The sequence below is a fragment of the Triplophysa rosa genome, linkage group LG6 (assembly GCF_024868665.1).
Source record: "Triplophysa rosa linkage group LG6, Trosa_1v2, whole genome shotgun sequence".
Classification (NCBI taxonomy): Eukaryota; Metazoa; Chordata; class Actinopteri; order Cypriniformes; family Nemacheilidae; genus Triplophysa; species Triplophysa rosa.
In genome coordinates, this window is record NC_079895.1 from 5,613,675 (window position 1) to 5,641,554 (window position 27,880).

At 37.5% G+C, this 27,880-nt stretch overlaps 1 protein-coding gene across 3 annotated transcripts; it reads left to right on the forward strand.

Moving 5' to 3' along the window:
- Nucleotides 1-116: 116 nt before the first annotated feature.
- On the forward strand, nt 117-26,196 carry pms1 (PMS1 homolog 1, mismatch repair system component). 3 transcript variants are annotated; one of them, XM_057336378.1, is made up of 13 exons: nt 117-320; nt 417-558; nt 1,097-1,279; nt 1,375-1,477; nt 1,598-1,761; nt 3,808-3,924; nt 10,540-10,662; nt 11,040-11,189; nt 11,294-12,180; nt 18,251-18,730; nt 19,351-19,481; nt 24,924-25,084; nt 25,872-26,196. In XM_057336378.1, the coding sequence occupies exons 2-13, from the start codon at nt 427-429 to the stop codon at nt 26,067-26,069; spliced, it is 2,829 nt and encodes a 942-aa protein (XP_057192361.1). In that variant the 5' UTR covers nt 117-320; nt 417-426; the 3' UTR covers nt 26,070-26,196. The 3 variants fall into 3 exon arrangements, with proteins under 3 accessions (XP_057192361.1, XP_057192360.1, XP_057192362.1); XM_057336377.1 differs by having other exon boundaries at nt 117-558; XM_057336379.1 differs by lacking the exons at nt 24,924-25,084; nt 25,872-26,196 and having other exon boundaries at nt 117-558; nt 18,251-18,756; nt 19,351-19,416.
- Nucleotides 26,197-27,880: the final 1,684 nt, after the last annotated feature.

The window sequence follows — 27,880 nt, forward strand, 5'->3', positions numbered from 1 at the left end:
ATTAATGATCATGATCATTTAGATCAGTGTTTGAAATAAAAAAATCCAGTAAACCTTTTTGATCGACAAAGGGAACACCAATCACGGTAGAGAACAAGAATGACGTCATTTAGGCGCCCAGTTAAGCCATGTTGTGGTAACGTGAATGGTGTAAACATTCGTGAATCACACTTTTGATATGATTTTTTTGGATATGTTTAACGGGTTCTTTAATTTTCCACAAAGAAACTAGAAATAAATGTGGAAAATTATAAATACATTCGTTTAAAGTCGTGTTGAGAGGAAAAGCGTTTGCGCCGATGAGTTAATGATATACCACGGTTTGTGTAAACGTAGTGTGTGAAACGGAGATTTGCGACCATTAACATTAGTCGTCTTCATGTTTCAGTCATAAATGTTTATACGTTATTTCGTAGGGTCCACACTATGAAGGCACTTCCAGCAGAGACTGTGCGTTTGTTGTGCAGCTCACAGGTTATAACATCTGTCCTGAATGTTGTCAAGGAACTTATTGAAAATTCACTTGATGCTGGTTCCTCAAGCCTCGAAGTCAAACTGGTAATGTACTTTATTTAAATGTAAATGTTATTTTCTAGTAAATAGATGCAGGCACGTTGTATTGAGGTACATTTTTAAAACGCAGTTTTGGATAACTTTACCCATCTGAGTGGTCCAAAAATAAAACCAATTAGTCTTAGAAATATTTTACAAACATTTTAATGCATTTAGGCCCGGTTTCACAGACACGTCTTACGTAGTTTAAACCAGGACTATGCCTTAGTTGAATTAAGTTATTTATGTCGCTTTTATAAAATGCCTTAGAAGAATACATTACTGGTGTGCATTTTGAGACAAAACAATGGAACTGATATATTTTAAGATATTACTGAGCAAGTTATATTAAGTAAAGACAGGTCACACATTCATTTTAGTCTGGGACTAACCTTAAGCCTTGTCTGTGAAACCGGGCCTTAGTGTTAAATGATAAAACAATATATGTTCTGTCTAAAAATAATGCAAAGTATTTAAACAATATGGTTACTCTGCTATGACATCTGTGTGAATTTAACAGATCTTTAATTTCTCTTATGATCAGGAGAATTATGGATTAGATCGCATTGAGGTCAGGGACAATGGTTCTGGTATCAAAGCTACAGATGTTCCTGTGATGGCTGTAAAACATTACACATCTAAAATCTCATGTCATGAAGACCTGGAACACTTGGAGACATATGGCTTCAGAGGAGAAGCGCTGGCATCCATATGTGCCATTTCAGAGGTCACGCGTCTATGGTTCTAATGAAATCACATACAATCTTATTTCATGAGTCCAGATCTCCTAATGGATCCTTCCTTTTTTCCATCTCTTTCCAGGTTATCGTCACTACCAAAACAGCAGACGATGACTTTAGCATTCAACATACAGTTGATCACAACGGTCAAGTTGTCTCTCAGAAACCATCCCATCTTGGCGAGGGTAGGCGTTGGGTAATAAGAGCCACAAAGGCTCTATCAAAACTGCCTGATAGAGAAAGTTGTTATTATTCTTTATTTATAGTATCACACAACTGAACTTATAATAGACTTTTATCCCCAGGCACCACAGTGTGTGCTTCAAATCTGTTCAAGAACCTTCCCGTCAGACGGCAATATTATTCCAACACTAAGAAATGCAAAGAGGAACTGAAGAGGGTCCAGAACTTACTCATGGCCTACGCTGTTGTTAAGCCTGAATTAAGGATCACCTTGAGTCATAATAAGGTATGTTTATATACAGTAGTACCTGCTCTTCCTAATGAGTAGACAGAAACTTAAAATCCGGTTTAGACTTTACATGAATTGGTGGTTGTATCTTATATAGGGTTTCAGCAGCAACAACATAAACAAACGTTATGTGGCCGGGGCCAAAATAACCTCCGGTAGACCTCTGCAAAGAATCAACTGTTGAGTAGTTTTAATGTAATTTAATACAAATAATATACAATAAAATATGAATTAATATTAATATAAAGAAATTAAATAATACTTATTAAATTATTAATACATATTTTTTTAAATATTATAATCAAACACAGACCGGACGTTGACTTCCAAATATATTTTTAAAAACCACTTCTATTATTCAGCAGCAGTCCTACACTTCCCAAACCCTAGAAATATCTAAAAAACCTTGTGAAAAATCTTAAATAATTATAGGAAAGTCATGTAGATTTCTAAAGTGAATGTACATTTGTTTTCTGGTCATACTCCGCTTTCAAAATATTTCAGAAATATTTCTCTTCATTCAATAAAATAATCATATTGCAACAATAAAATACTATTCATCCTACTCTAAAAAAATCATCAAAAAAATAAAAATAATTTATGTACAGTTGTTTTAAAATAGACTTGGAGAATGAGCTTTTGCATGAAGGCAGTCATTCGACCACAAGGTGGCCTCATACATCAACGAATACAACAGTGCTCTAACTCTGAATGTAGGAGTTTACCCATATAGTCATTCAATAACTTCTAACTATTTACACGGCTTAAGATCAGTTTTTTATTAGAACTTTAATCGCATACCTCATTACAATATTACTACAGTGTTAATGTTTTTGCTTTATACATTTTTTGGGGTCCTGATATTAATCAGCAAAAATCTATCAAATTGCATTCCTGCATGCAATGAAATTAACTGCTGGAAAGTGAATGCAGAATGTATTAAAAATTTGTTTAATGGAAAGTGGGAAAATGTATTTTAAAGAATAGCTCACATGAACGAAGACAACATTTTTTTTAGAGATCCTTCATCTAATAACCTGTGCATGTTTTGATGACAGCCTGGACATGGTCAGGATTTAAACATGTTTGTCTAAGGATGCTGGTCTGTCATCAATTAGAGCTCAAGCTGTGTTTGTTTTCGTACGAGGAGGAGAAAGTGGACATTTCAACTGCTTCTAATCCAAAATTAGCAGTGCAACCGCAGGGCGAGTCACTAAGCCTTCGAATACAACACTGCCATATGATCCTAAAGTAACAAGCAACGTGGTATAAGTTTTCAGACTGTTTTTTTTCCGATAACAGCTTGGTCTTATTAGAGAGTATGGATCTGGCCTTGCTCGGTGAGACCTCTCTTAACTTTCACTAAATTCATATCATTCAGGTTGTAGATCATCAGGGGAGGGCCGTGCGCTCATTTCATGCCATCAGCATTTCCAGGCATATCTCGTATCACAAACTTTGCACTTCGTCCTGCATTGGGTTTCATGACTTTTCCAAAAGCTGTTTACTAGTCTGATCTCTTTACAGTCACCAAATTGTATATTTCGTAGCAGAGATGTGTGCTGCTGACCGCATGCTTTCAGAAATCAACACCTTGGATATATATACTTGCTCGTGGAGGTGCCAACAACAGGAAAAATCGCGGGTGTGAAATATGTGCAGAATTGCGCTCTTTACATTGATTGGTCATTGGTTGGCACTGCGAGTGACCCAAGAGCCCAATATAAACGTTTTATAATGATGACTAATCATTTTTTTTGTTTTCGGAGTTTGGAAAATGACCGTTTCACATGGCACTCTATTCCCTTAGAATCTCTTAAGATGAAATGCTTCGTCTCAGTTTGTGCGTTTGCAAGCAGTGCTCTCTGGATAGTTGATTTTGTATCCAAACATTCCCCGAGGATAATTGTTTATTATGAACTTTTTTGACATATTATTACTTGACTGGTAGATAATGGCTGTTTGCGAGCACGCATTCACACAGGTGGTCTTATTTTAGGATGACCAAAAAATAACTTGACCCGTTTTACCATGTTGTTACAGGCTGTGGTCTGGCAGAAATCCAGGGTGTCGGATCACCGAGCTGCCCTCATGGCTGTGCTCGGAGCGGCCTGCGTAGCCAACTTGCTCCCCGTCCAACATCACCAGGAGCAACCAGAGGTCAGTGAAGCACAGAGAAAACACGGGCATATTTATCATTTCCACCATGAGCTGTAGGGTTCCACAGATGCACCAGCACATGGACCGACGTCAAACTTTGCCTTGGGAAGCTTTTTTTAAGTACAGAATCTTTCTACCTACAGAACCTTATGTAAATAAATGTGTTTGCACTTTAGCTTTTTTATGAAAGAAATCGATCATGCACATTTAAAACATTTTAAACTTCAAACTTCTCCACGCTTCTGTCAGACTGCTAAACCCAAACACTCGTGTGATAAGTTGATTCCGAGCGGCTTTCCTCTCCCTGGAGAGCTGCTTCACTTTCTGGTTTTGCATTCCACAGCGATGACTTCTTGCATGAATGACTCAGCATTCTACCTAGGTTATTTCTTATATAAAAGCTTTTAACGTTCATGATACGTTTTAAATTTTGATGCAATACTTGTAGAAATAAACCAATTTGGATATCTAGAAAGTGTTTACAGCGGCTGTATTACTGTATGTGCCCCACAATATTGAAAAGCAATCTGTGTTATTCGCTTTGTGCCACAAGGTTATAGTTTTGCATCTTATAAAGGTTCTTAGTTTTTTAACAAAAGTGCATTTAAAGTGATAGTTCACACAAAAATGAAATTTCGGTCATCATTTACTCACCCTCATGTCATTTCAAAACTGTTTGACTTTATTCTTCTGCACAACACGTAGAAGGTAATAAGAAAAAAGTGGTTAACCGGCACCCATTCACTTGCATTGGTTTTGTTTCCATACAATAGAAGTGAATTGGTGCCGGCGCTGTTCGGTTACCAACATTCGTCAAAATATCTTCTTTTGTGTTCTGCATAAGAAATGAAGTCATTCAAGATTGAAATGACTAGAGTGAGTAAATAATGACAGAATTTTCATTTTTGAGTGAGCTATCACTTTATATTAATAGTTGTTGTACAGGATATGACAATAACTGTGATGTGCCAATATTAGTGCCGACATGTATGCTGTCATGTGCCGTTTTCCTCACAGTGGTCAGTGAAGGATTACATTACAGTTTCAGCAGTCCTACGGACTGAATGTGACAAACTTTGTGACAAATGCAGCAGTGAATTAAAGGTGCCTACGGGAGACTCCAATGAACATGGTGAAAGGGACCTAAGGGGTCATAACCTGCCAGTGTTGGCCAGAGGCCACAATAACACCGCTTTGGCACCGGTTTATTATACTGCCACGAATGTAACGGGCAGGCATTTGTTGAACAACTCGTGTGAAAGAGAGATATGGGGTTTTGCATTAATAAAAACTAAGCGATTTGAACATTTCTCTCTCACACAGACAAATGTGCACGTATGGAGCTTTAATGTTTCCTGCAGCGTTGGTAGCAGTCTATATGTAATGTTTGTTGCAGGTATAACAGGCTCAATGCCTGCTGTGCTTTTTATCACTAATCCTGTTTGACTTATTTTAGTTGATTTATTTTCACTCTTCAGTACATTTTCATAATATATTGGATGAAGAATTAAACTTGCAATTTCTAAAGATGAAAATTATATTCTTTTATGGCAATATAACAAAGTGAACATGGGGTAAAATCTATATAGTCTCACTACTAAAGGCATACTTTAACCAAAAATGAAAAATTTCATAATTTACTCAGCTTCATGTCATTCCAAACCTATAAGACTTTCTTTTTCGCAAAACACAAAAGAGGGTATTTTAAAGAATGTTGGTAACCAAACATCATTGGTCCCCGTTGTTTTCCATTGACATAACCACATAGACATTTCTCAAAATATCTTTTTATGTTCCACAGAATAAAGTTGTGCAGTTTTTGAATGTCATAAAGGTGAATAAATATTTCTATTTTTTGAGTGAACTATCCCTGTAAACAGAATATTTTTCACTTTCCTTTCTTTAGTCTTTTTCCGTTATACACTATTCCTTAAAGGCATAGGTCACCCAAAAATGAAAATTCTGTCATCATTTACCCACCCTCAAGTTGTTCCAACACAATTTGTTGTTCTGTTGAACACAACAGTTTTGGGGCACCATTGACTACCTTAGTAGTTTTCTTCCCACTATGGAAGGCAGTAGTGCTCCAGAACTGTTCGCTTACAAACGTTTTTCCGAATATCTTTCTTGTTTTCAGCAGAACAATAAAATTTACACAGGTTTGAAACAGAAATTTTCATGTTTGGGTGAATTATCTCTTTAATAACATCCTTCTGTAGCAACTGACATCATTTTGTTGGGAAAAAAACAAACTCGTCAGTCCCTAATTTTGTCTCTTTATTATCCTGGGTTTTAAAATTTGTGCCCAAGCTTGTCTTGATATATTTCCGAAGGTCTACTCTGTCTTTTTATAGAAGTACTCAAGCAAAATGACCCACAAGAATATTCCTTTTACAAAGGTTAAGGAGTTCAAAAAGGTAGTGCGTTATAGGAACGCGGCCGCTACAATTATCTTTCTATTTTTTACCCTCAAATGATGCATTTGACCTTTTCCACCTTCGTCAGCATTAGCACCCTCTTACCTCCCTTTCTTTCAGCAAAAGGTCCCCTATCACAAAATCTGCCTCTCCTTCTATAATTATCCCCCTGCTGCGAAGACACGTATGGGTCATACAGTACATGCATGACAGTGAATCTGGCCTGATCTCATCTTCGCCCTGCTGGAGAGGATGCTATTGTTGGTGCACACATGGTGTCCTACTTTGATACGTGAAGTTGATGGAGAACGTACAACGCTAGCATTGTCTAAATTTGCCGGATCATTTAACTGTGATTTATTCACGTTAAACATCTTCTCACAGAATACGCCTTTAGCAGAGCCGTGCAGTTTGAATAGAGTCCCCGCTTGCACTTTGAGCTCATGTACGAATCATTCTCTGTAGGCACACTTCAGTATTTGGCTCGGTCGGATACTGGCAGCCCTCTCATCTCCCGCTGAATGTATATCAGAACACATTGCGCATACAGCTACGCTCGAGGATGGATTTCGCTGAGTCTTGCCAATGTTCTTTAAAGCCATGTGCCAGATGAGAACGCATCTTCGCTCACTGTTTATTGGTTGCGGGCCGTCCTAGCATTCTAGGAATCGGTGAGCTTTACCAGGAGTTAATTTACAGCCTGAGAGGGGAGGATCTGTTGGAGTAATCAGTCATTAACTTGCACACTCATCATCGGGTCGAGCGAGATGCCAAGACCATTGCAAACCCTTCACCCCCCTCGTGGCTTTGACATGTGAAGCCATATGTAGATTGCAGCGAAGTGTTGGATTTTTCATAAACCTCGTTACCAAACCATGTCATGCAGACATAACAGTTTGGCTCTTCTGAAATTCTGAATTATTAAACAGGACATCTGTTCTTTGAAGAAAGGAACCTCGTAAACGATTATGTAAAAAGTATTCCTGTTGTTTTAGTTGTAATGCTTGTGCTGTCAACAAAATATTACATTGTTTTCTTTTCAACTTTGGCTTAGAAAATTTGCTCTGTAAATTGTGTCACGGGCATGAATGATACCTTCAAATTGTGACTCCAAAACACTGCAACTACTTACACTTTTTTTTGGTTTTGCTCCAGCGAACGCCGCTAGCATTTCTTCATAATGTATACTATAGGTATCACATTAATATTTCTTAGCATTTTTAGTAAATAGAGGATGAGTTCACCCCAAAATGAAAATTCTCTTTTATTTTATTCACCACAATGCCATGCTAGATTTTATTTATCCGAACAGAAATGAAGTTGTTTTTATAAAAATACTCTTCACTTAATGTACATATAGGTCCAAAAAGCACACGCATCCATAATAAACGGCATCATAAAAGTAATCGAAATCAATCCAGTAGGCAAAGACCATTCCAAGTTTTCATTAAATCAGCATTTCTAGATGTATTGTGGCCATTCCAGTCCAATGTCTGTTGAATTTCACCAAAATCAAACCTCAGGAGTGACATAAAGTCATCCAACAGCAATGTGAAAGACTGACAGCATGATAAGACACATGAAAACTGTGATAAAATCAAGGTTGTCACATAAAAATGGAACTTTTCTTAAATACACGTACAAATATTACTGATGTATTGCTTAAAAGCGAATATGAACTTGTTTTACAGAGCATCTTTTCTGTTATTTTGACCTGCTTCTCCAGTTTTCAGTAGAAACAATATTTTTATTTGACGCATTTATTTGACGTATTAAACGCATACCTATAAAGTGTATATTCAGAAATAATTTGTGAATTCTCTTAAATTGTTTCTGCGGCTGTATGTTTGTAATACAAAATGATTCATATGAATATTTTGCAAAATTGAAACCAAAAGAAGAGCATCACAGTGTTTCTTTCAGTCTTTCGAAGTAGTTTCAGTTTTGCCAAATAAGCTCAGAATGTGATTTCATTTCACTTCATAAGACATTTTTTTATCCCACTGGGTTCGTATGGATAACTATGGATAACTGTAATATGTTGCTTTTGTAACTTCAACGTTTTGAACATTTATATGTATGTTTAGTGACGGATATTGAAATAAAAAAACGTTCAGTAGAAATAAGAAAGGCAAATACATAAAGATGAGTAAATTCAGATTTGTTTTTGTTGGGTGAAGTATTCCTTTTAAATATTTTTGTCTGCATGTATATATTGCTGTACTTAATTGTATATTGCTATCCTTTAGTTTTCTATACAGTAGATGCTGTGAGTGTCTCTGAGTAACTCCTTATGGAACAGTGCTTTCAGATGAAGTGGGTTTTACCAGTCGATTGTTTTTGCACTGTGGCCGGATCCTTCTGCAATTAAAAAGCCGCAATAATAACCTCCATTCAGAGCTCGGAACAGAAACGACTGGGTCACCTACGCTGGCGTAATGGACAAATGTAGCAAAGTACACAAAACATAAGTGGTGATTGTGAAAGTCACAATACCCCTGATTATAAAATTTGTCAAAGATTCCAATTAAAATGTCCTTTTGCCAGCCAACTGCTGTGCTTGTTAATTCTAAATTGTGAGCTCAAGCATCGCACTCCAGCGCTAGATCACTGAATAATTTGTTGCTGTTTCTCTTCTCTTCACATTGCCGGCGGAGCGTTTAGCCAACAGAAACTGTTTTCATTGCAAAGTTAAGCAGCTTGGCCACTCCATAGTTAGGAGCTGACAAATGAGCTCTAATAGCACAGCGAAATCCTAATTGGTTGCTGCAAAGTGGGCTAAAGTGCAACAGTGTCATGCATGCAGAATGTCGCTCTGTTTTGGAAAAACGTTTATGGAAATAAGGTTGTATATATTATCATTAGTAAATGCATTAGCTAACATGAACTAACAATGAGCAATGTAGTTTTTCAGCATGTATTAATCCTTGTTAATGTTAGTTAATGCTAATACAATTATTTATGTTTGTGCAATAACTAATGTTAACTGTAACAACATTTGATTTTAAAAATGTATTTGTAAATAATGAAATTAACATGAACACACAATGAACAATACTTCCAATAAACACAATACATTTACATTTATGCATTTTGCGAATGTTTTAATCCCTCAAGGCAGGGGCTTTCAAACTAGGGTCTGGGGACCCCCACGGGGTCTCCTGAAAGTGTGTGAAAAAATTAAATTGCAAGTCTACTGAACATTATTACCGTCTCATTTTTAAATGTTCGTATTCATAAAGTGTTATTTTTCTAAAATAGTTAAATGTTTCCTTATTCATAAACGTATGTATAGACAAATATTTATGTTAAGAATGGGTCCCTCACAAAAGGTTCATCATATTTGGGGGTCATTGGCATCATAAAGTTTGAAAACCCCTGCCTTAAAGCAGTAGTTCACTTTAAAATGTCGTTAGCCGTTCCGTGTGTTTATTTCTTCTGTCGAAAACAAATTGGGGCTTATGAGGAAAGCTATCCAGGGTTCTTCTCCATATAATGGACTTGAACGGGGAGCTGATGGTTAACATTCCACATTTCTGTTTCATCGCAGCTTCAAAAGGCTCTTCACGACACCAGCCGATGAATAAAGGTGTTGTCTAGCGAAACGGTTAGTCATTTTCCAAGAAAACTACAAAATGATATACTTTTTAACCATTAATACGAGGTTTGCACTGCCTCCGTGATCCACGACTTCCGTATTAAGCAATCACGTTGGAAAGGTTACGCTCACCCACATGTCATGGACGTGCATCCTGCAGGCACTCCGAGGCAGTGCAAACCATATATTTGTGTTTAAAAAGTATAGAATTGTTTAGTTTTCTTGGAAAATGACTAATCGTTTTGCTAGACAACACCCCTATTCATCGGCTGGTGTCGTGTAGAGCATTTTGAAGCTGCGATGAAACTGAAATTTGGACCTAACCCCCAGTTCAAGTCCATTGTATGGAGAAGAACCCTGGAAAGCTTTCCTCATGAGCCTCAATTTGTTTTCGACAAAAGAAATAAACACACAGACAGCTTGTATGACATGTGGGTGAGTGAATTATCATGAACTACTCCTTTAAAGTATACATTTTATATATGATTATGTGTTCCTTGGGGTTCGAACCCATGACCTTTGCACAGCTAACGCAATGCTCTTGTATAACTTTGTTTTATCTGTCTTGAGGTGATTTTGAGGAGTTTTATCTTTACACAGATTGACATTGATGGCTTCCTTCCCAAACCGGGCTCAGATATTAATTCTACAAGCTCTTCAAGCCCCGATAAAACATTTATCTTTGTAAATAGTCGACCAGTGCATCACAAAGATATGCTTAAGGTAATAAGACTCACACAAAGCAGTTTGCTTACACTTATTTACTATATTTATGCATTTGGCAGACGTTTTTATCCAAAGTGTCCAAGTTGTCCATTTTTTATCAGTATGTGTGTTCCCAGAAAATCAAACCCACCAGCTACAGGAATACCATTTAACCAAATGTATAGTCAGATGGTTCACCGTTATAAGCTTTAACCAATGGGTCATGATAGCTTGGCCTGGGCGATAAAGGAAATATTCACAATACAGTGTATTTACAATGATAATGCCAGCGTTAAAGTAGTCATCCAAATAATGGATATCCTGATGTCTTTTAACATTATGTGCTTTTATTTGCCGATTAAGTAATCGTGTATATTTTTGTGGGTACCTCTCAGCTTGTCAAGCAGTACTACACCAACAGTCACTCCAATAATGACTCTGTAAGCCGGCGGTATCCCCATTTGATGATAAACATCACCATTCCTGCATCGACTGTGGACATCAACCTGACACCAGACAAAACCCAAGTGATGCTACAGAATAAGGTACACAGTTCAGACATCCTTACCTAAAGCCATTACTTAGTCTAAAATGCTGTTCCCGTGCCACACGTTTTATTGATAGAACCTTCTTTAACACTTTCTACCAGGAAGAAGTGATGTTGGCCGTGGAGATGATGTTGATCTCCTTGTATGGGTCTTACTCCATTGGCGATGACAAACTCAAAACGGGGAAAAACAGCTCTAAGCGTGTGCAAAATCCAGACAGGGTTTGTACCGATGAGGAACAGCCCACCACAGATATTAGTTTGATGGGCCCACCTGAACAGCACACCACAGATATTAGTTTGATGGGCCCACCTGAACAGCCCACCACAGATATTAGTTTGATGGGCCCACCTGAACAGCCCACTACAGATATTAGCTTGATGGACCCACCAAAACATCTTGAACATTCTTACACAAATACAAGTATACATGAGGTATCTTTGAACACTACCGCAAACACCAGCTCTTCTTCATCTTCTGATGATTGGATAATCAACAGAAGATCAAGTGATTTTGACAGTATCAATTCCTCATCTGTTGATGACGTTGCAATGAACTCTACAGCGGATCTTAACTGTAACTCTCCAAAGGCCTCAAAGAGCGACAGTGGCCCTAATGGACAGAATGACCTATCTGCTGAGAGTTGGAGCATGGGCAAGTCCTTCTCAAATCAAATCACAGGAGAGGACCTAGAACCTGTGAAACTCCATCTCCCGAAAGCCGACCAAGACTGCAGAGATCCTACGACGACTAAGAAGACCAGTCCGTCCAAGACGTCATCTTACACGATCATGGAGAAGATGGCCAAGCTGACAGCCTTCGACCTGATCAGCAACTGCTCCGTGCGTCAGCCTCTGTCTGCCTTTTCGCTGTTTGAGCAAGACACCAGATCGCAAGTCCTCGAGGAGAACCCGAAGGCCAGTCTTCAGGATGTCACAACTGCTGTAAAAGAGCGATGGGAATGCCTGGGGGAGGAAGACCGAAAGAAGTAAGTTTCCAGATTTCCAGTTGTTGTGATTTACTTTCTCTCAGTGTAGAAAGAGAAAAATAGGCCTGCCACTAGCATGTGTGAAATATGGATTGGAAAGTCTGCCTGGCGTGTTCGCGTTTCTACAGGAAGAATTGTTAAGATGAATCGTTTGCGTTTTCCAGAAAATGGCATGTGATTACTCGGTTTGATGGTCGATAGGCCTGTTTTCCATTGTGAAACAGGCATTCTGTTTTCTGAAGAATGTCGTGTTTTTGCACCACCCTGAATTCCTGGATGCCAGATGATTCTGGTTTATTCTTTATCAGATGAAGTGCTTATCTGTTTCATTTATTGGTTGTTTATGAGCTCTGGGAATACCCCGGTTGGATATGTGGATAAACCTGTATAATCTTTTTCAAGCTGGACACACCTGTTCATTCTTTATTGTGAATATGTTCAACATTTTAGAATGAAAGCAATGCGTTTGAAACTATAAAATAAGCCTAGTGGAAATGGGAATTATGTTGCGAAGAATGTTACAAAACAAACTCATATTTTAGATTGATGCCTACTCGGCAGTCTTCAACAAACTTCATGATGTGTCTACCTGGGATGCTTTTTAGTACAGAAATCAAACCATCATTCACACATTTCTGCCTATTGCCCCTTGTGTGTTTGTTTGTCACATTATACCGGTATTGACTCTAACTATGAAATAACTAGCGTAATTATCGATATTGTGTACTATATGACAATATCGTAATGATACTTTAATGTTGTATGTGGCAGTTTTACACCAGTTTAACATTTTGGCTCGAGTCGCAATGGTTACAAATCTCTCTCTTTCTCTCTCTTTGTGCCTCCCTATACTCGTATTTTGAGTGCAATTGATTTGCCCAAGAGAATGAAAAAACTAAATCAACAAAATTAAGATAAATTTAGCATTATTTATTAATAATATTCAAGGGATAGTTCATCCAAAAATGAAAATTCTGTCATTGTCATTTCAAACCTGTATGACTTTTAAAGAATGAAGATATTTTGAAGAATGTTGGTAGCCAAACAACAACGGTACCCATTCACTTCTATTGTTTAGACAAAAAACCAATTCAAGTCAATAGGTACCGTCATTGTTTGGTTACCAACATTCTTCAAAATATATTTTTTGGTGTTCTGCAGAAGAAAGAAAATCGCACAGGTAAGTAACGAGTAAATGGTGACAGAATTTTTTATTTTTGGGACATGTCAAGTTAAGTTAAGACTGTGTCTTAACAACTGGTCCCACTGACTAGCAATTAGTTAGGACTAATAAGTCTTACATTTCAGATTTTAATTTGACCAATATTCCTTTTTATGTGACTGACTTAAAGAAGTTATGAGCAGTCTTAAAGAAAAAATTGGATGACTAACTTGTAAGACTAGTCTAAGCAGTTTATGCAACCGGCCCCAGGATTCAGGACATGTTATTTCAACAACAAGAGCTGTACCCCTCCCAAAAAGCAGACCAAGTCAGCATAATTAAATCGGATGGAAAGTGTATCTCAGCATTGGTAGTGGCGCTTAAGTAACGTATGGAAAAAGTTGTACATTAAACCTAAAATAGGCCTTATCAAGTCCTTGCCCCCTTTCCCGAAGCTGTATGGTTGCAGGGACTTCTAAAGGATATTTACACGAATCCATGTAACATGGGTTCATGTAACATATGGGCATGCTGAGCTTAGGGGTCAGAGATTGTTGTCATGGATGCTTGGGGGAGGGAGATCAAGAGTTGAATAGCTCGAACAGAACCTGTCCCCCCCAAACCATGCTTGTTATATTTTGGTTGCCGTGTTCTGATGCAGCAATAAAATGGTTGGCGCTGATCCAGGGACTCTATATGAACTTGGTTTACGTCCAAAGTGCCCACAACAAGGGAGCGTGTGGCTTGCTTATTGCACAGTTTATGTGCTTTTGATGCTCGTTATGAATTCCAGGCTTAAGATGCAAACTGTGCTCGCTAAATGGCTTTTTAATGTCCATTACGGTCGATCTCAGGAGGTGAGAGAAATAGCGTATTATTTTTCCATGTGCTCATTTTACACTCTTTGTGTGACTGATATTACGGCCTGTTTTGTGGCTGCAGGTCGTAGTGATGCTATATCGACTCTCTCGGTGGGGTTCATGGTATCTGTTGCGGGGGTCTCCATTCCTGTTCCTAGAGGGTCACTGTCCTTCAGAGTTACCTCTTACGCTAATCTAATACACCTGCCTGTCATTTTCACGTAGTCTTGAAGACCTTGATCAGCTTGTTCAGATGTGTTCCATTAGGGTTGGCGGTAAACCCTGTGGGACAGTGGCCCTCAACGACCAAAGTTCAACTGCCCTGGCCAAGATCAGTAGTGCCACAGATAAAAGGATAATTTTGACAACTTTACAGCTCAGATAACACACATTCACAGGCATGAATTACATGCATTTCTCTTCAGATAAATTGCTGTAAATATGTTTGTTCAAAACTGCAAAAATCAGCCTATGATTGGTTTATGTATACTTGACTTTGCATATTAAACTAGGTGAAGAGAAAGTATGACTTACAGTATTAGAAATTAAAGCAGCATGTTGCATCGTTTACCTCTATGAAACGGGCAGGTTATTTTACGTACTTATTTTTATGTGTGTTGAAGTCAAATGACGTCAAACTGACATTGTCTGCAAAATTGTACCCAACAAAAAGTGTAAATCATTATTATGAGGCTAGCATTTTGAATTGGGGTAATGTAATGAGACAGTTTTCAATAGGGGTGTACACTCTAAAAAATATTCTGTGGTGGGGTGTGCGATACTGGCAAAAAAATTATATCTAGATATTTTCTGGGTCATCCCGATAAAGATAAGCAGGCGATATTTCGCATCCTATAGTCTTATGTTGTACTAGCTCCATCTTACATGTTACCAGGATAGTCATTGTTGATATTATTAATATAGAATGAGAAAGATTTTCTCATCAAATCCTGTCATCATTTACTTATTCTCATGTCAACCTTTGTGCCTATTACTTGTGCAGAACTTAGTTCTTCTTTCACACAAGAGTCATATACAGGTTTTCAACAACATACGGGCAAATAAACGATGTTTGAATAAATTATATTTGAATGAATGTTGAACTATCCCTTTAAGGAAACGGTTTTTAATCAAGTAGAAACACAACACATCACTGGTGTTCGGTGAACTGACAGAGACAACTGCTGCTTCCATTCTATATAGTAGGCGAAAATGAGTATGAGTCATGAATAGTATGTCCGAAACTTCAGTATGCAAAAAAACAGTAGGCGAGAAATACCCCGATGGTCTAATACTTCTGCCGAGATTCGTGAGTGTGGATAGGATGGACACTTTTCTATCCCATGATGCCACGGGAGCTGAGCAACGGTAAAAATTTCAAAAGTAAATCAAATAAATATAACGGAAAACTTTAAGACGGACGTCCGTTTTTAATGTAAGTGCCAATAAATGAATTTCTTGTGACTAAATTATGTTTTTAGAAATGCTCACGTATAGGTTGTTGTTAAAACATCATAGGTCAAAGAGCATAAGGGTCACATGACCATAAAACATGGCGGACGCAGTATGTCCGAAATGTATTCATACTACACCCACTCATACTATATAGAACGTACTGTTTTAACGGCCAATAGGTGGGCCTTATTTAAATTCAGTACGTACTGTCACAGTGCGATTTCGGACGCAGCGAGCGTGATTGACTAAGATGCAAACTGCGCTGTGAATGTGCATGCGCAGTGCTTGACTGAAGTATTTGTGAACACTGAGTGCTGTTTTTTTGTAGTGATTAAAAAACGTGTGACATACTCGATAATATGAACTCGCACATCTCAACATCGCACAAGATTTACGGTACTATCGCACACGATACTGGGCTTAGTAAATATCACAAAAATAAACGTATATTAACTTAATAAAATCAAAAGTTTTTTAGTGGGATATATAAAAAATAATTTAAAATCAAACTGTTAATTACTCTAAAATGTACATATATTATTTAAGTTTATTTAATGAAAAAACAAGTATTTAATTAACAAATTATATTTTTAATATACACTTATGAATTCTAATAGAAATATTTGAGTTATTCACATTTACGTAAATTTTTTACTTACATTTACTCAATTTAAAAAGCATATTTCATTGATTTCACAGCTTTAACATTTACTCAACTTTTTGCTTGTAAATTGATTGACATGTAAAATCACAGTTACGTTTTTTTAGAGTGTAGCACAGTACACATATTCGTACCGAACTGTTTGAAATGGGACTTCCGGATCGGTTACACATGTCAACCGAATGCAATCTTTAACAGTAGTTAACAGTAGGCTTGTTTTACTTGCAAATCTTCCTTGAAATCCGAATCCTAAACTCAAAGGTATTTGTGAAGATCTGTCAAAGTAAATGTCTTCTTAACTTTAACAAATTATGACACACCCACAATATTTTGTCCCGTAAGGTTAAAAAGTACTGTAGTACTTTATTTGAGAATTTAAGATTTATTTTGTTTTATTATATTTTATTTATGTATATTTTTTTATTTAACATTGTGTTTAAAATGTAAACTGTTTATGTTTATAAACGTTAATAATAAAAGAAGGGCAATTTTGTTTAGCTTTTTTTCTCCCAACTGTACCGAAATTGAATCGAATCGGGACTTAAAAACCGTGGTACGAACCAAACCGTGAAATTTGTGTACCGTGACACACCCATAGTTTTCAACACTGATTTTTATGTACCTGCTCAATAATTAATTTTTGTAACCAAAAAAGTTAGTTACAGATTGCAGCTTTATAGATGCCGCCAGTTATAAGTGTTGGTCATGTAAAATGCCCTGGAAACTAATGTCATACAAAGTGTGGCAGCCTTGTTTTTTCTCCAATTTTTGTTTTAATTTTTCATATTTAAATGTCAACCACAAAGACCTTAATTGCATTTCCATTGTGTAATAGCAGCAAACCAAAGTCCAAAAGCCCTCAGGTCAAAAAACAATTCAGTGTGCATGGCACAGTGTTCCCTCCGGCTTCAACCTTCTGCTCTATTATGAAATCATTTATCTCCCCCATTGGCCTGTTATTGCTTTTCTCTTGTTTTAGGCACATTTCATGCCTTCGTCTTGATTTGCATCTTTTTCTCGCACCCAAGCTGAGAAACCACACAGCGCATTTGAAACAGTGCCCAGTCTATTGTACAGTAGCGAGCTCCATGCAATTGCACAGCTGTTAATTGGCAAAACCATGGAGAAACTTCCAGTGGAGGGTCAAGGCTGCATGTTTTTACAGGCCCTCCCTCCTGCTCTTCGGCCCCCATCTGGTCACAGGTAGCAGATGTTTTTTTGTCTCGCCCATTTCTGCGATGTGATTTAAAGCAGCCCGCTTAGAATCTCACGAGCAAATTAAATCAAGTTTGCGTGTGTGAATTGAGGTGATTTTGTTAGTTACAACTTCTGGCCTCTTTGCTGAAACCCATTCATACCCTGCATGCGAGTCATTGGTGAGTGTTCAAGAAAGTGGAATATACACCTACCTATTATTTGTTAAAGGGATTGTTCACCCAAAGAAAAAAATGTATTCCCCATCATGTCGTTTAAAACCTGTATATGACTCTTGAGATATTTTGAGAAATGTTGTTTTTGTGTCCATACAATAAAAGTCAGAGGGGGTCAATGTTATTTGGTTTTTAGTTCTGTGGAAGACAGAAACTAATACAGGTTTGGAATGACAAGAGGGTGAGCAAATGAACTATTATTTAGAATAATATTAAGTAAAAGTCATCAAAACAACTGGAAAATTTCACCAGATCTTTTTTGAATTGATTTTCCTGGACTGTTTTCCTGGAAATTTTCTCAACAAACGTAATCCGGTATGTCCACCTGGCATACTTTTAAAGAGTATTGAATCCCACACTGTAGTGTACAGACTTTTGGTAATGGATGACGTTTAACCACATTATCTGTTGCTTGTCCTCATTCAAATAGCCACAGAGAAGGAAATACAAAATGTACTGCTCGGACTGTAACGAAATGTTTTTGTATCACATCGCTTCTTAGGTATGAAAGCAAGGCGGAAAAATCTCTGAACTACTACAACCTTCAAAGGAAGAGGGCAACGGAGGGAGGTGGCCAGTGTGCAGAGGGCAAGAAGCAGATGAACGCCAGCTCTTCGTTGAACAAAGCTCAAGGCGTGAAGCGCAAGGCCCCCCTCGCCAACCAGCAGGCCCTGGACAAACTCTTCTCCGCTCAGCCCCCGAGCAAGAGGAGCCCTGCCAAGCTCTCCAAACCCCTCCCGTTCAGTATTGAAACCCTCAAGCGGAGTCTTAACCTCCTCTGCAACCAGAAGATCTCGAGTACGCAGGGCCTCAGGCTTGTAAACCGCTTGGCTTCTCACGGTGCCTGGGTCGTTTTATGCGGCAGAAAGCTCATGTTGTTGAACCCGTTTCGAGTGGAGGAGGCCTTGCTGTTTAAAAGACTTCTGAAGAATAATATACTTCCAACAGCGCAAATGCAGACCCCTGTACAGCTGACAGATGGGTAGCAATGGCTCTTAATTTGGATGTGTACAGACCCCTGATTTCTGTTCTTGTCGTTCTCTTAGTAAATTTATTTATATGTGACCCTGGATCACAAAACCAGTCTTAAGTAGCAAGGTGACATTTTTAGTAAAAGACAAAAATACATTGTGTGGGTCAAAATTATCGATTTTTCTTTTATGCCAAAAAACATTAGGATATTAAGTAAAGATCATGTTCCATGAAGATATTTTGTAAATTTCCTACCTTAAATATATAAAAACTTTATTTTTGTGATGAGTGGATGGTCTGCCACAGTGCCCCTGATTAACAACTTCAAAGGCAATTTTCTCAATATTTTGATTTTTTTGCGCTCTCAGATACCAGAGTTTTAAACGGTTGTATCTCAGCCAGATATTGTCCTATTCTAACAACTCAAATATCTATAGACAGTTTATTTATTCAGCTTTCAGATTATGTAAAAATCTCAATTTCGAAAAATTGACCCATAAGACTGGTTTTGTTGTCCAGGGTCACATATTACGATTTGCCATTTGGAATTCATATCTTTACTGTTCATCATTTATCAGCTCCCCAATTAATAAGCTTGTACTGTATATGAACATGCACTTCTTTTTTCAGGGTACTTGGTGGGCAGGAGTACATGGATATTCTCATGAATATGGAGAAAGGCAGTCCCTGTCGTAACGGAGACATCTGCTTTACTGATCCTAGGCTTGTAGCAAATGGTTTTCAAATCAAGCTAATTCCAGGTAATTTCATAACATGGTTTTGGGGATTTTCTTCGGTCTTCATTTTTTTTATAGGCATATTAGATGGTTAAGGTTGGCTAGAATTTGGGGTTTGTTAGCAGTCAGACTTACAGTATTAGTGCTCAGTGTGTAACACATACAACAATGCAAGACTTTACGTCATTATACATTATAAAAAAACATTTGGTTCTTTGGGGACCCAAAACTGATTGGTCTATCTATGGCATTGACATTATTTTGGCGGAACATATACTTTAATAAATTCAAAAAATTGCGAATTTATGATTAATCACGATTAATCACATCCAGAATAAAAGTGTTTACATAATATTTCTCTGTGTACTGTGCATATTAAAACTCGCACACATACATGTATACATATTTATGAAAATTTCACATGTATTTATTGATATTTACCAATCATTTAAATTATATATAAAGTTTTTCTTAAATATATGCATGCATGTGTATGTTTTTATGAATACAAAATGTATATGCACATTACACTGACATATATTATGTAAATGCAAACTTTTATTCTGGATGCATTAATCATTTAACAGCCTTTATGTAAACTTACAACAATTTACAAAATGTATCCACTGATCATGACAAACGAATTGTCCTGAAAAGAGTCTCTCAAAGCTGAGGAAAAGTTTTTTTTTTGACATTATATTCTTAAAAAAGTGGAACAAAACGTTCTTAACAGTGATTTTTTTTGGTTCCTCAAATATCTATTAAGTCAAGAATTTTATAGACCATTTTGTAAGACATAAACAACACTTTTTCCGTTTTTTAGCTCTACGCAAATGTTTAAGTACACAGAACAAAGCATTTAGAACTGAATCAAAATGTTTACAAACAGCTATAAGACTTGGAAAAAAAAAGGAAATTGATTCTGGACCAAGGTATACATCTTTCTTATTTGCTATAGTATAGGCCCTATTTTCACTATAAAGAACTTTTTGTTAAACCAAAAGATCTTGCAGATGTTTAAAGGTTTTTATGGTACCATTTAGCCAAAAATAGTTCTCCTATGGCATCATGAAGCATCTTTATTTTTAAGAGTGTTTGTTATGCAAAACTGTGTTGGATGGGTTTTAATTTAGACTCACAGCCCCGCCTCGGTTATTCAACTTGGTTACTTTGGAGCCGACCACAAAATTCAAACCGTTATCTACATTTTTCCGTAACATGGTCCAAGAATGTGGTCAAAGCTTAGATTTGATCCTCACACGCATTTGTATGCACTTCACACTTACACTCCTACACGGATGAATCAAATTAATTAGCAGTTTAGTGAAATGGATGTACATGGACATTTATAAGCATTGGACGATATCATTCCACATCCAATGTGTTAATTCAGCATCAAAATATTTTTGGAGCTTTTAATAACTTTTAATATCCTCGCCATTACCTTCGAGAAATCAATTCCCGCTGTGCCCAGCGATGAGGTCATTGTTTATACAAATTGCTTAAGTGGAAAGCGCTTGGTCAGCGCTCCCCTTCCCTACGCAGCACACTTAACAAATATGAACTTGTTTTTAAGAGGGGGTTTAATTCTGTGGGATTAGGCTACTTCCTGTATGACTCAACCTCTTCTTCCATTGTAAAGGTTTTTTGAGATGGTCATTAAGTACGTTCGCTTGAATTCGCACCCCACCTTCCCTCCTCATGCTCATCATGTGCTGTGGAGTGGGAGAGATTTAGAAATACTTCCATACACGGTTTTCTGTTTTTTTTCTGTGCCAGGTTTCCCCTGAGAAAATGTGCCTTTATTAATTCAAGGGTCATGCTGTTTAAAGGTCTCAAGGATTGTCCAATTTGATTTAACAAAGGTTGGACCCGCTGGACATCATTAATGCCGCAGTTCACAAATGATTTAGAAATGTCAAACGTTACGGCTTGAATAACAGGATTATAGTCAATTATTTCTAACAGAATTGCTCCTGTTTCGCTAGCGAGGAATGAAAGCATGGTGTTTTCTTTTCTTGCTTTGCTTCTTTAGATGCCAATAATATAAAAACAGCTGTGCTAAGATACTGCAGGGATTTCAGGGTCTGTAGGACAATCTTCAGACTGGCCATGAAGTATAGATCCTATTTGCTTCATTTAAAAAAGGCAGGCTTGAACATTATCTTAATTTTAAAAACGACTCTGTTCACGCTAATATTACGTATAATACCTCTTTAAGATATAGTACCTTACAAATAAATAACAAGACATGTTCTCTATGTTCTCAACAGCCAGGTAACAGGTGTTTCTTGTCATTGATGTTAGTACATTCTCTATTTTAGTATGGCTAGAATAGTGTGTAGTGTTGTTTTCTATGTCAGGAGGCTGCCATCTTAGTCCTCATTTGACCTTATTTTGCTCCTTGGTTATGAAATGCACTTAAGCCCTCCCACTCTGTTCCTGTAAGTGTTTTGTTGGCACTGGTAAGGGTCATCGTGGTTAACGCTGGCTCATTGCCTGGGTTTACCAGCACAGTAGATTTGCACTAAATTGTGATCTGGAGGACAATTGCTCTTTACCAAAGACAACTGTTTCTTGAGCCAGCTTGAATGTGGCCAAGGCATGCACCTGATGTCTTCCTTTCAGAAGTGCAGAAGCGTAAGGTTGTACTTTATCTAGGGCTCCGTTTGGTTTTCAGGTGCATCGGGTTGAATAAATAGTGATGCCTGCTAAGGCAAACATTGGAAGTTGTTTTGCGCATGTGTAGGGTTATGGATTTGAACCATTTTTGTCAAAAAACATACAATTTTTATCTCTCAACCAAAAAAATGATTCAAGACCTGTATTGTCATGTGTACCAGTTCAATTCTTATTTTGTTTAACTTCTCTCGAGAAAGATGGGTTGAAGGGCAACAGACTATAAAGTACAGAGAAAGTAGAATATGAAAGAATATAAAATTATCAAAGATAAAACAATATAAAATAAAAGAATATACAAAATAAAAATAAACAACAACAGAAGTATGATTCAGTGCAAGTAATGGGGAATTAATAAACAATTAAATAAATAAATAAATGATATATACAGACTTGCTCAAATTTCTTGGCACCCCTCCACAAAAACAAAGAATGCACAATTTTCTCTGAAATAACTTGAAACTGACAAAAGTAATTGGCATCCTCCATTGTTTATTCCATATTTAATATAAATCAGACTTTGCTTTTGATTTTTTTATTCAACATAATATTGTAAATAATAAAACAAATGAAAATGTCATGGACAAAAATGATGGGACGCCTAACCTAATATTTTGTAGCACAACCTTTAGAGGCAATCACTGCAAGCAAACGTTTTTCTGTAGCTCTCAGTGAGACTTCTGCACCTGTTAACAGGTAGTTTGGGCCACTCTTCCTGAGCAAACGCTCCAGCTGTCTCAGGTTTGATGGGTGCCTTCTCCAGATTGCAAGTTTCAGCTCTTTCCATAGATGTTCCATAGGATTCAGATCAGGACTCATAGAAGGCCACTTCAGAATAGTCAAATGTTTTGTTCTTATCCATTCTTGGGTGATTTTAGCTGTGTGTTTTGGGTCATTATCCTGTTGGAGGACCCATGACCTGTGACTGAGACAGAGCTTTCTGACACTGGGCAGAACATTTCGCTCCAGAATGCCTTGATAGTCTTGAGATTTCATTGTGCCCTGCACAGATTCAAGGCACCCTGTGCCAGATGCAGCAAAGCAGCCCCCAAAACATAACCGCCTCCTCCATGTTTCACTGTAGGTATGGCGTTCACTTCTTCGAAAGCTTGATTTTTTTCATCTGTGAACATAGAGCTGATGTGACCAAAGGACATTCTCCCAGAAGGATTGTGGCTTGTCAATATGAACTTTAGCAAATTCCTGTACCTTCACCTTGGAGTTCAGCATCTCTGTATCTCTTTGGCAGTTATCCTTGGTTCTTTCTCTACCATTCGCACTATCCTTCTGTTCAATCTGGGGTTGATTTTCCTCTTGCGGCCGCGCCCAGGGAGGTTGGCTACAATTCCATGGACCTTAAACTTCTTAATAATATTTGCAACTGTTGTCACAGGAACATCGAGCCGCTTGGAGATGGTCTTGTAGCCTTTACCTTTACCATGCTTGTCTATTATTTTCTTTCTGCGCTCCTCAGACAACTCTATCCTTTGCTTTCTCTTGTCCATGTTCAGTGTGGTGCACACAGTGATACCAAACAGCACAGTGACTACTTTTCTCCGTTTAAATAGGCTGAATGACTGATCACAAGATTGGATACATGTGTGATACTAATTAAAGAAACTAATTAGTTTGAAATATCACTATAATCCAATTCTGTATTATCTTTTCTAAGGGGTACCAACTAATGTGACCAGGCCATTTTAGAATATCTTTGTAGAATAAGCAATAATTCATCTCTTTCCACAGCTTCTTTGCTTTATTCTATGACATACCAAAGGCATGTAAGTATACATGATACAATTTCATCACTCTTCAGGAGGAATGAAGCATTATTTCAATGAGCTGTAAGGGTACCAACAAATTTGAGCACGTCTGTATATATATATAGTACATACTGTATATATAGCCGCGAAAATAATTAAGAGACCATTTTAAAGCACCATTTCAGTTTTTCCGAATTTACTATTTATAGCTATGTGTTTAGGTAAAATGAATATTTTTGTTTAATTCTGTGATCTTATAACTATATTTTTACCAAATTTTGAATAAAATATTGTTTTTATTTGCAGAAAATGAAGAAACAGGTCAAAATAACAGAAAAGATACTCTGTATTTTTTTTAGAGCTCAAATACTGCAAGTTTATATTCACTTTTAAGCAATACAACAGTAATATATGCACATGTATTTAGGAAAAGTTAAAAAATTATTTATATAAAATGTTTATGTAATTGTATATTAAATTGTATAAATCGTATATATGGCTTTTTTGACACTGGCCAATAAGCAGCAACCTAGCAACCATCTAGAGCACCTTAGCAACCACATTGCAACACCTGTCAATCTGAAAGGGGCTTTTTGGAGTGTGTAGTGAGCGTTTACTGTATTACCAATATTACATTATCAATACCAATATTATTATCAATATTATTTTGAAAGCATTTGTAGATTTTTAAATGGCCGGGGCTCTGTGTTGAGCAGTTAGGGATGGAGAAAACGTGTAGCCTGCGCTTTCTTGATGACCTTTCCACACATTTCACCTAGAGCAGAGATCATCATTGAGAGTCTTGTGGGAAAAGCAATCATCTTTAAATCATCTGTTGAAAACCTTCTCCATCTCGGTTTTTCTTTCCAGTCCGCATAGACATGGTAATAGCATAATTTGGTGCAGTGCCTGCTTGACTCGGTTTCCAACCAGCGTGTAAATCACAATATTTATTTATTATTTTTTCCTGGAGAACGTTGTACTTGGAGTTTATTAATCCTTGCTCGTTGCTTATGTTGGCCAGGTTCCTCGTCTACTGAGAGATGTCTTGAAGTGACGGGCATGGCTGACTGCATGCCTTTCTACGGGATAGGAGACCTGAGGGAGATTCTGCAGGCTGTTAAAGGCCGGGATGCAAAAACTGTGGAGCACTGCAGACCTCTTAAAGTGTCAAACTACCTAGAGGTGAGAGAAGCTTTTTGGAACACGCTTTTTCAATTAACCATCATGCTATTTCTGAATAGGGAGGGTTTTTTAAGGAATAGTTCACCCACCGTTAAACTTTTCGTTACTGAACCCTCATGTCGACTTGTGTTTACATTTTTATTTCGAAATTTGAGGACTGCATTCCATTCTATTCCATTCCATTTTTTATTTTTTTTATTTTGGCATTTGGCAGACACTTTTATCCAAAGCGACTTCCATTGCATTGCATTTACTATACATTTGTTACTAAGTACAGTATGTGCAATCCTTGGGATGGAACCCATGACCTTGGCGTAGCTAGCGGCATGCTCTAACCACTGAGCTACAGGAAAGCAATTACAGTGAATGTGGACTGAAGCATTCAAGCTTTTTAAAATGACAGACAAGCATCATGAATTTAATGAAACAGAACAAAACAGTTCACCAAAACATGACAGTTAATGAATGAACTACAGTAGAAGTGACATCCAGTTTGTGAAAGTATCATTTTTTTAGATGGATCTTTTTTAATGAGAAATGTGGTTCGATTCGTTCAAGATTTGGACTGATTCAATCACAGCAGTTAATATAAAGAATTTGATCTGTGAATAACTACTTTAAATCGTATGTAAAATCACGTTTTAACCAATGAATGTTTCCCACATGCGTCTTGAAATGATGCGAGAATTTTCATTTTAGGGTGGATCGTCCCTTCAACACAAGACAATGATAGTTTTAGTCCTAAATCTGGTTAAAAATGCTTGTTTTCTACCATTTTGTCTCGCAGGGTGAGTCGGTAAGACTAGTCAGACAGTTTCCTCTGAATCTCTCCAGAGCTGACGTTAAAAACACACTATGCCGAATGAAAGAGGAACTTAACACGGAGAGTCAGGTCTGCCTTCACGGACGACCATTTTATCATGATCTTCTCACTGTTCCTGAAACAGAGGAGGACGCTCTCAAGATCATGTCTAATTCTCATTAAGGATTTCAAGATCTTGATTATGACGCAACCTTGTGATATATTTGTTTTCGTTTCTATCTGTATCTTACAGTTCTGTGTTCTGTAAAATAAATGTTGTCTGGATGAATAACTCAAGCGTTGTGATTTGTTCACCCCAAAATGTATTTTTGGGATTGGAACAACATGAGGGTGAGTAAGTAATAGCAATTATTATCTTGTGAACTGTTCCTTTAAGGAAGGTACTTGTGTTTATGGGAGATGCATATGTATCTGTTCAAGTAAGCACATCAGTCAGCTGGGACAGAATTTGGTTTCAGAGCAGAAACTGGAGCCCAGCTCGCTCTCCTAGAACCCGTCTGCTTACATAACCCAGGTTAGCTGCTGAGTTGAGGGAAGGTTTATGGTGGATGACGTACCTTGATTTTACAGGGCAAGTATCCGTGCACACTGCGGATTTTGCAGTATTTTACATTATATATATCAATAAAATAGTATATGTATTCAAGAGACCCTTTGTAATAATTTATGGCGTTTTTTTATGAACGTTTTATAAGGAAAAATCGAAACTATTTACTATTATGACAAATTAAGATTTTCGACCTTTAGTTAGTTTCAGCGCTTTTGATTTACTGACAAGAAAATTGTCTTCGTCATTACTGGCAATTAAGAACACGGCAAGCACCCCGCTTGAGAAGTTTGCCTTGTTGACTCCTTATTAGAAAAGAATACAAGCTAGAACTACTGACCCCACAGCAGATGCCAATGAACCACAAAATTGAATGCAGTGTGGTTGTTAATTCACTCTCCCCCAAAAATCAGCACCTCGAGTGCTCACAGTGAAAGCTGGCGCTGGGCGCCCATAAAGCCGAAAGATGGGCTCTGGGGTTTGCCAAAAAGCGTGCAGACGCTGTGAGGGACCTCCAATTACCATCTGAAAATAAAGGTTTAACAGTTGGTCCCCTGTAGCCATGTGGTTTGTGGTACTGCAGTTTTTGATCAGTTCCACGAACTGCGGTTTAAAGGCCATTGTGAAATCCAGCGCTTCTGTTGGTGTGGTGCACTTGCCACTCCAACGTGTTGGCAAGAAACAGATAATCACAACATTTAAATTCACGTTCATTCAGTGGTACAGCCCTTCAAAATGTTGTATTTGATATGGATTCTTATTTGATTTCTTACATGTCCTGCCTGTTGCTTGCATTTGGTGTCCATATTGTCAATGTATTCCTTACGGAATGATCCTCGCACACAGCAATTAATGCGGCATTCGTACCAGCTGTGGTTGGTTTATGGGAGAGGAAATGTTATACGTAATTAACGGAGCTATTGAGTTCACCCTCTAATGCGGCATTCGAGCGGAGCTAAATTACTCTGATGCATGTCCTCCTGCAGCCATCATTTTGCCAATCGACAGCTGTAAAGCAATTATGCTGCACTCCTTAACTCGTGTGCTCCAGAAACATGTGCTCTGTGTTAAATATCACTGGTGTGAAAACGTGTTTGTCTTTATTGTCATTTAAGCTCTTAAAAGCCTTTGAACCGGTCAGGTTTTTGAAACCAGGTTAAGCTGCACAGAACATTAGCTATTGGACATATATCAAATACAAAACACTATATTTGTTTTTTTTATTGTGGCTAAAGGTCAATGTTAAGTTGACTGTCTGACAATCTTGTGCTTGGAATTAAACATCAGTGTTTGCTAAATACGTGTAGACAAGTAGTCTGTAGAGCTCAGTCATATGTTTTTGTATTATTACTGTATTTTATAAGAAATTTATAGAATAGATCAGTATGCTTTAATGGTTTTCACATAAAGTCCTCTAAAATCCTGG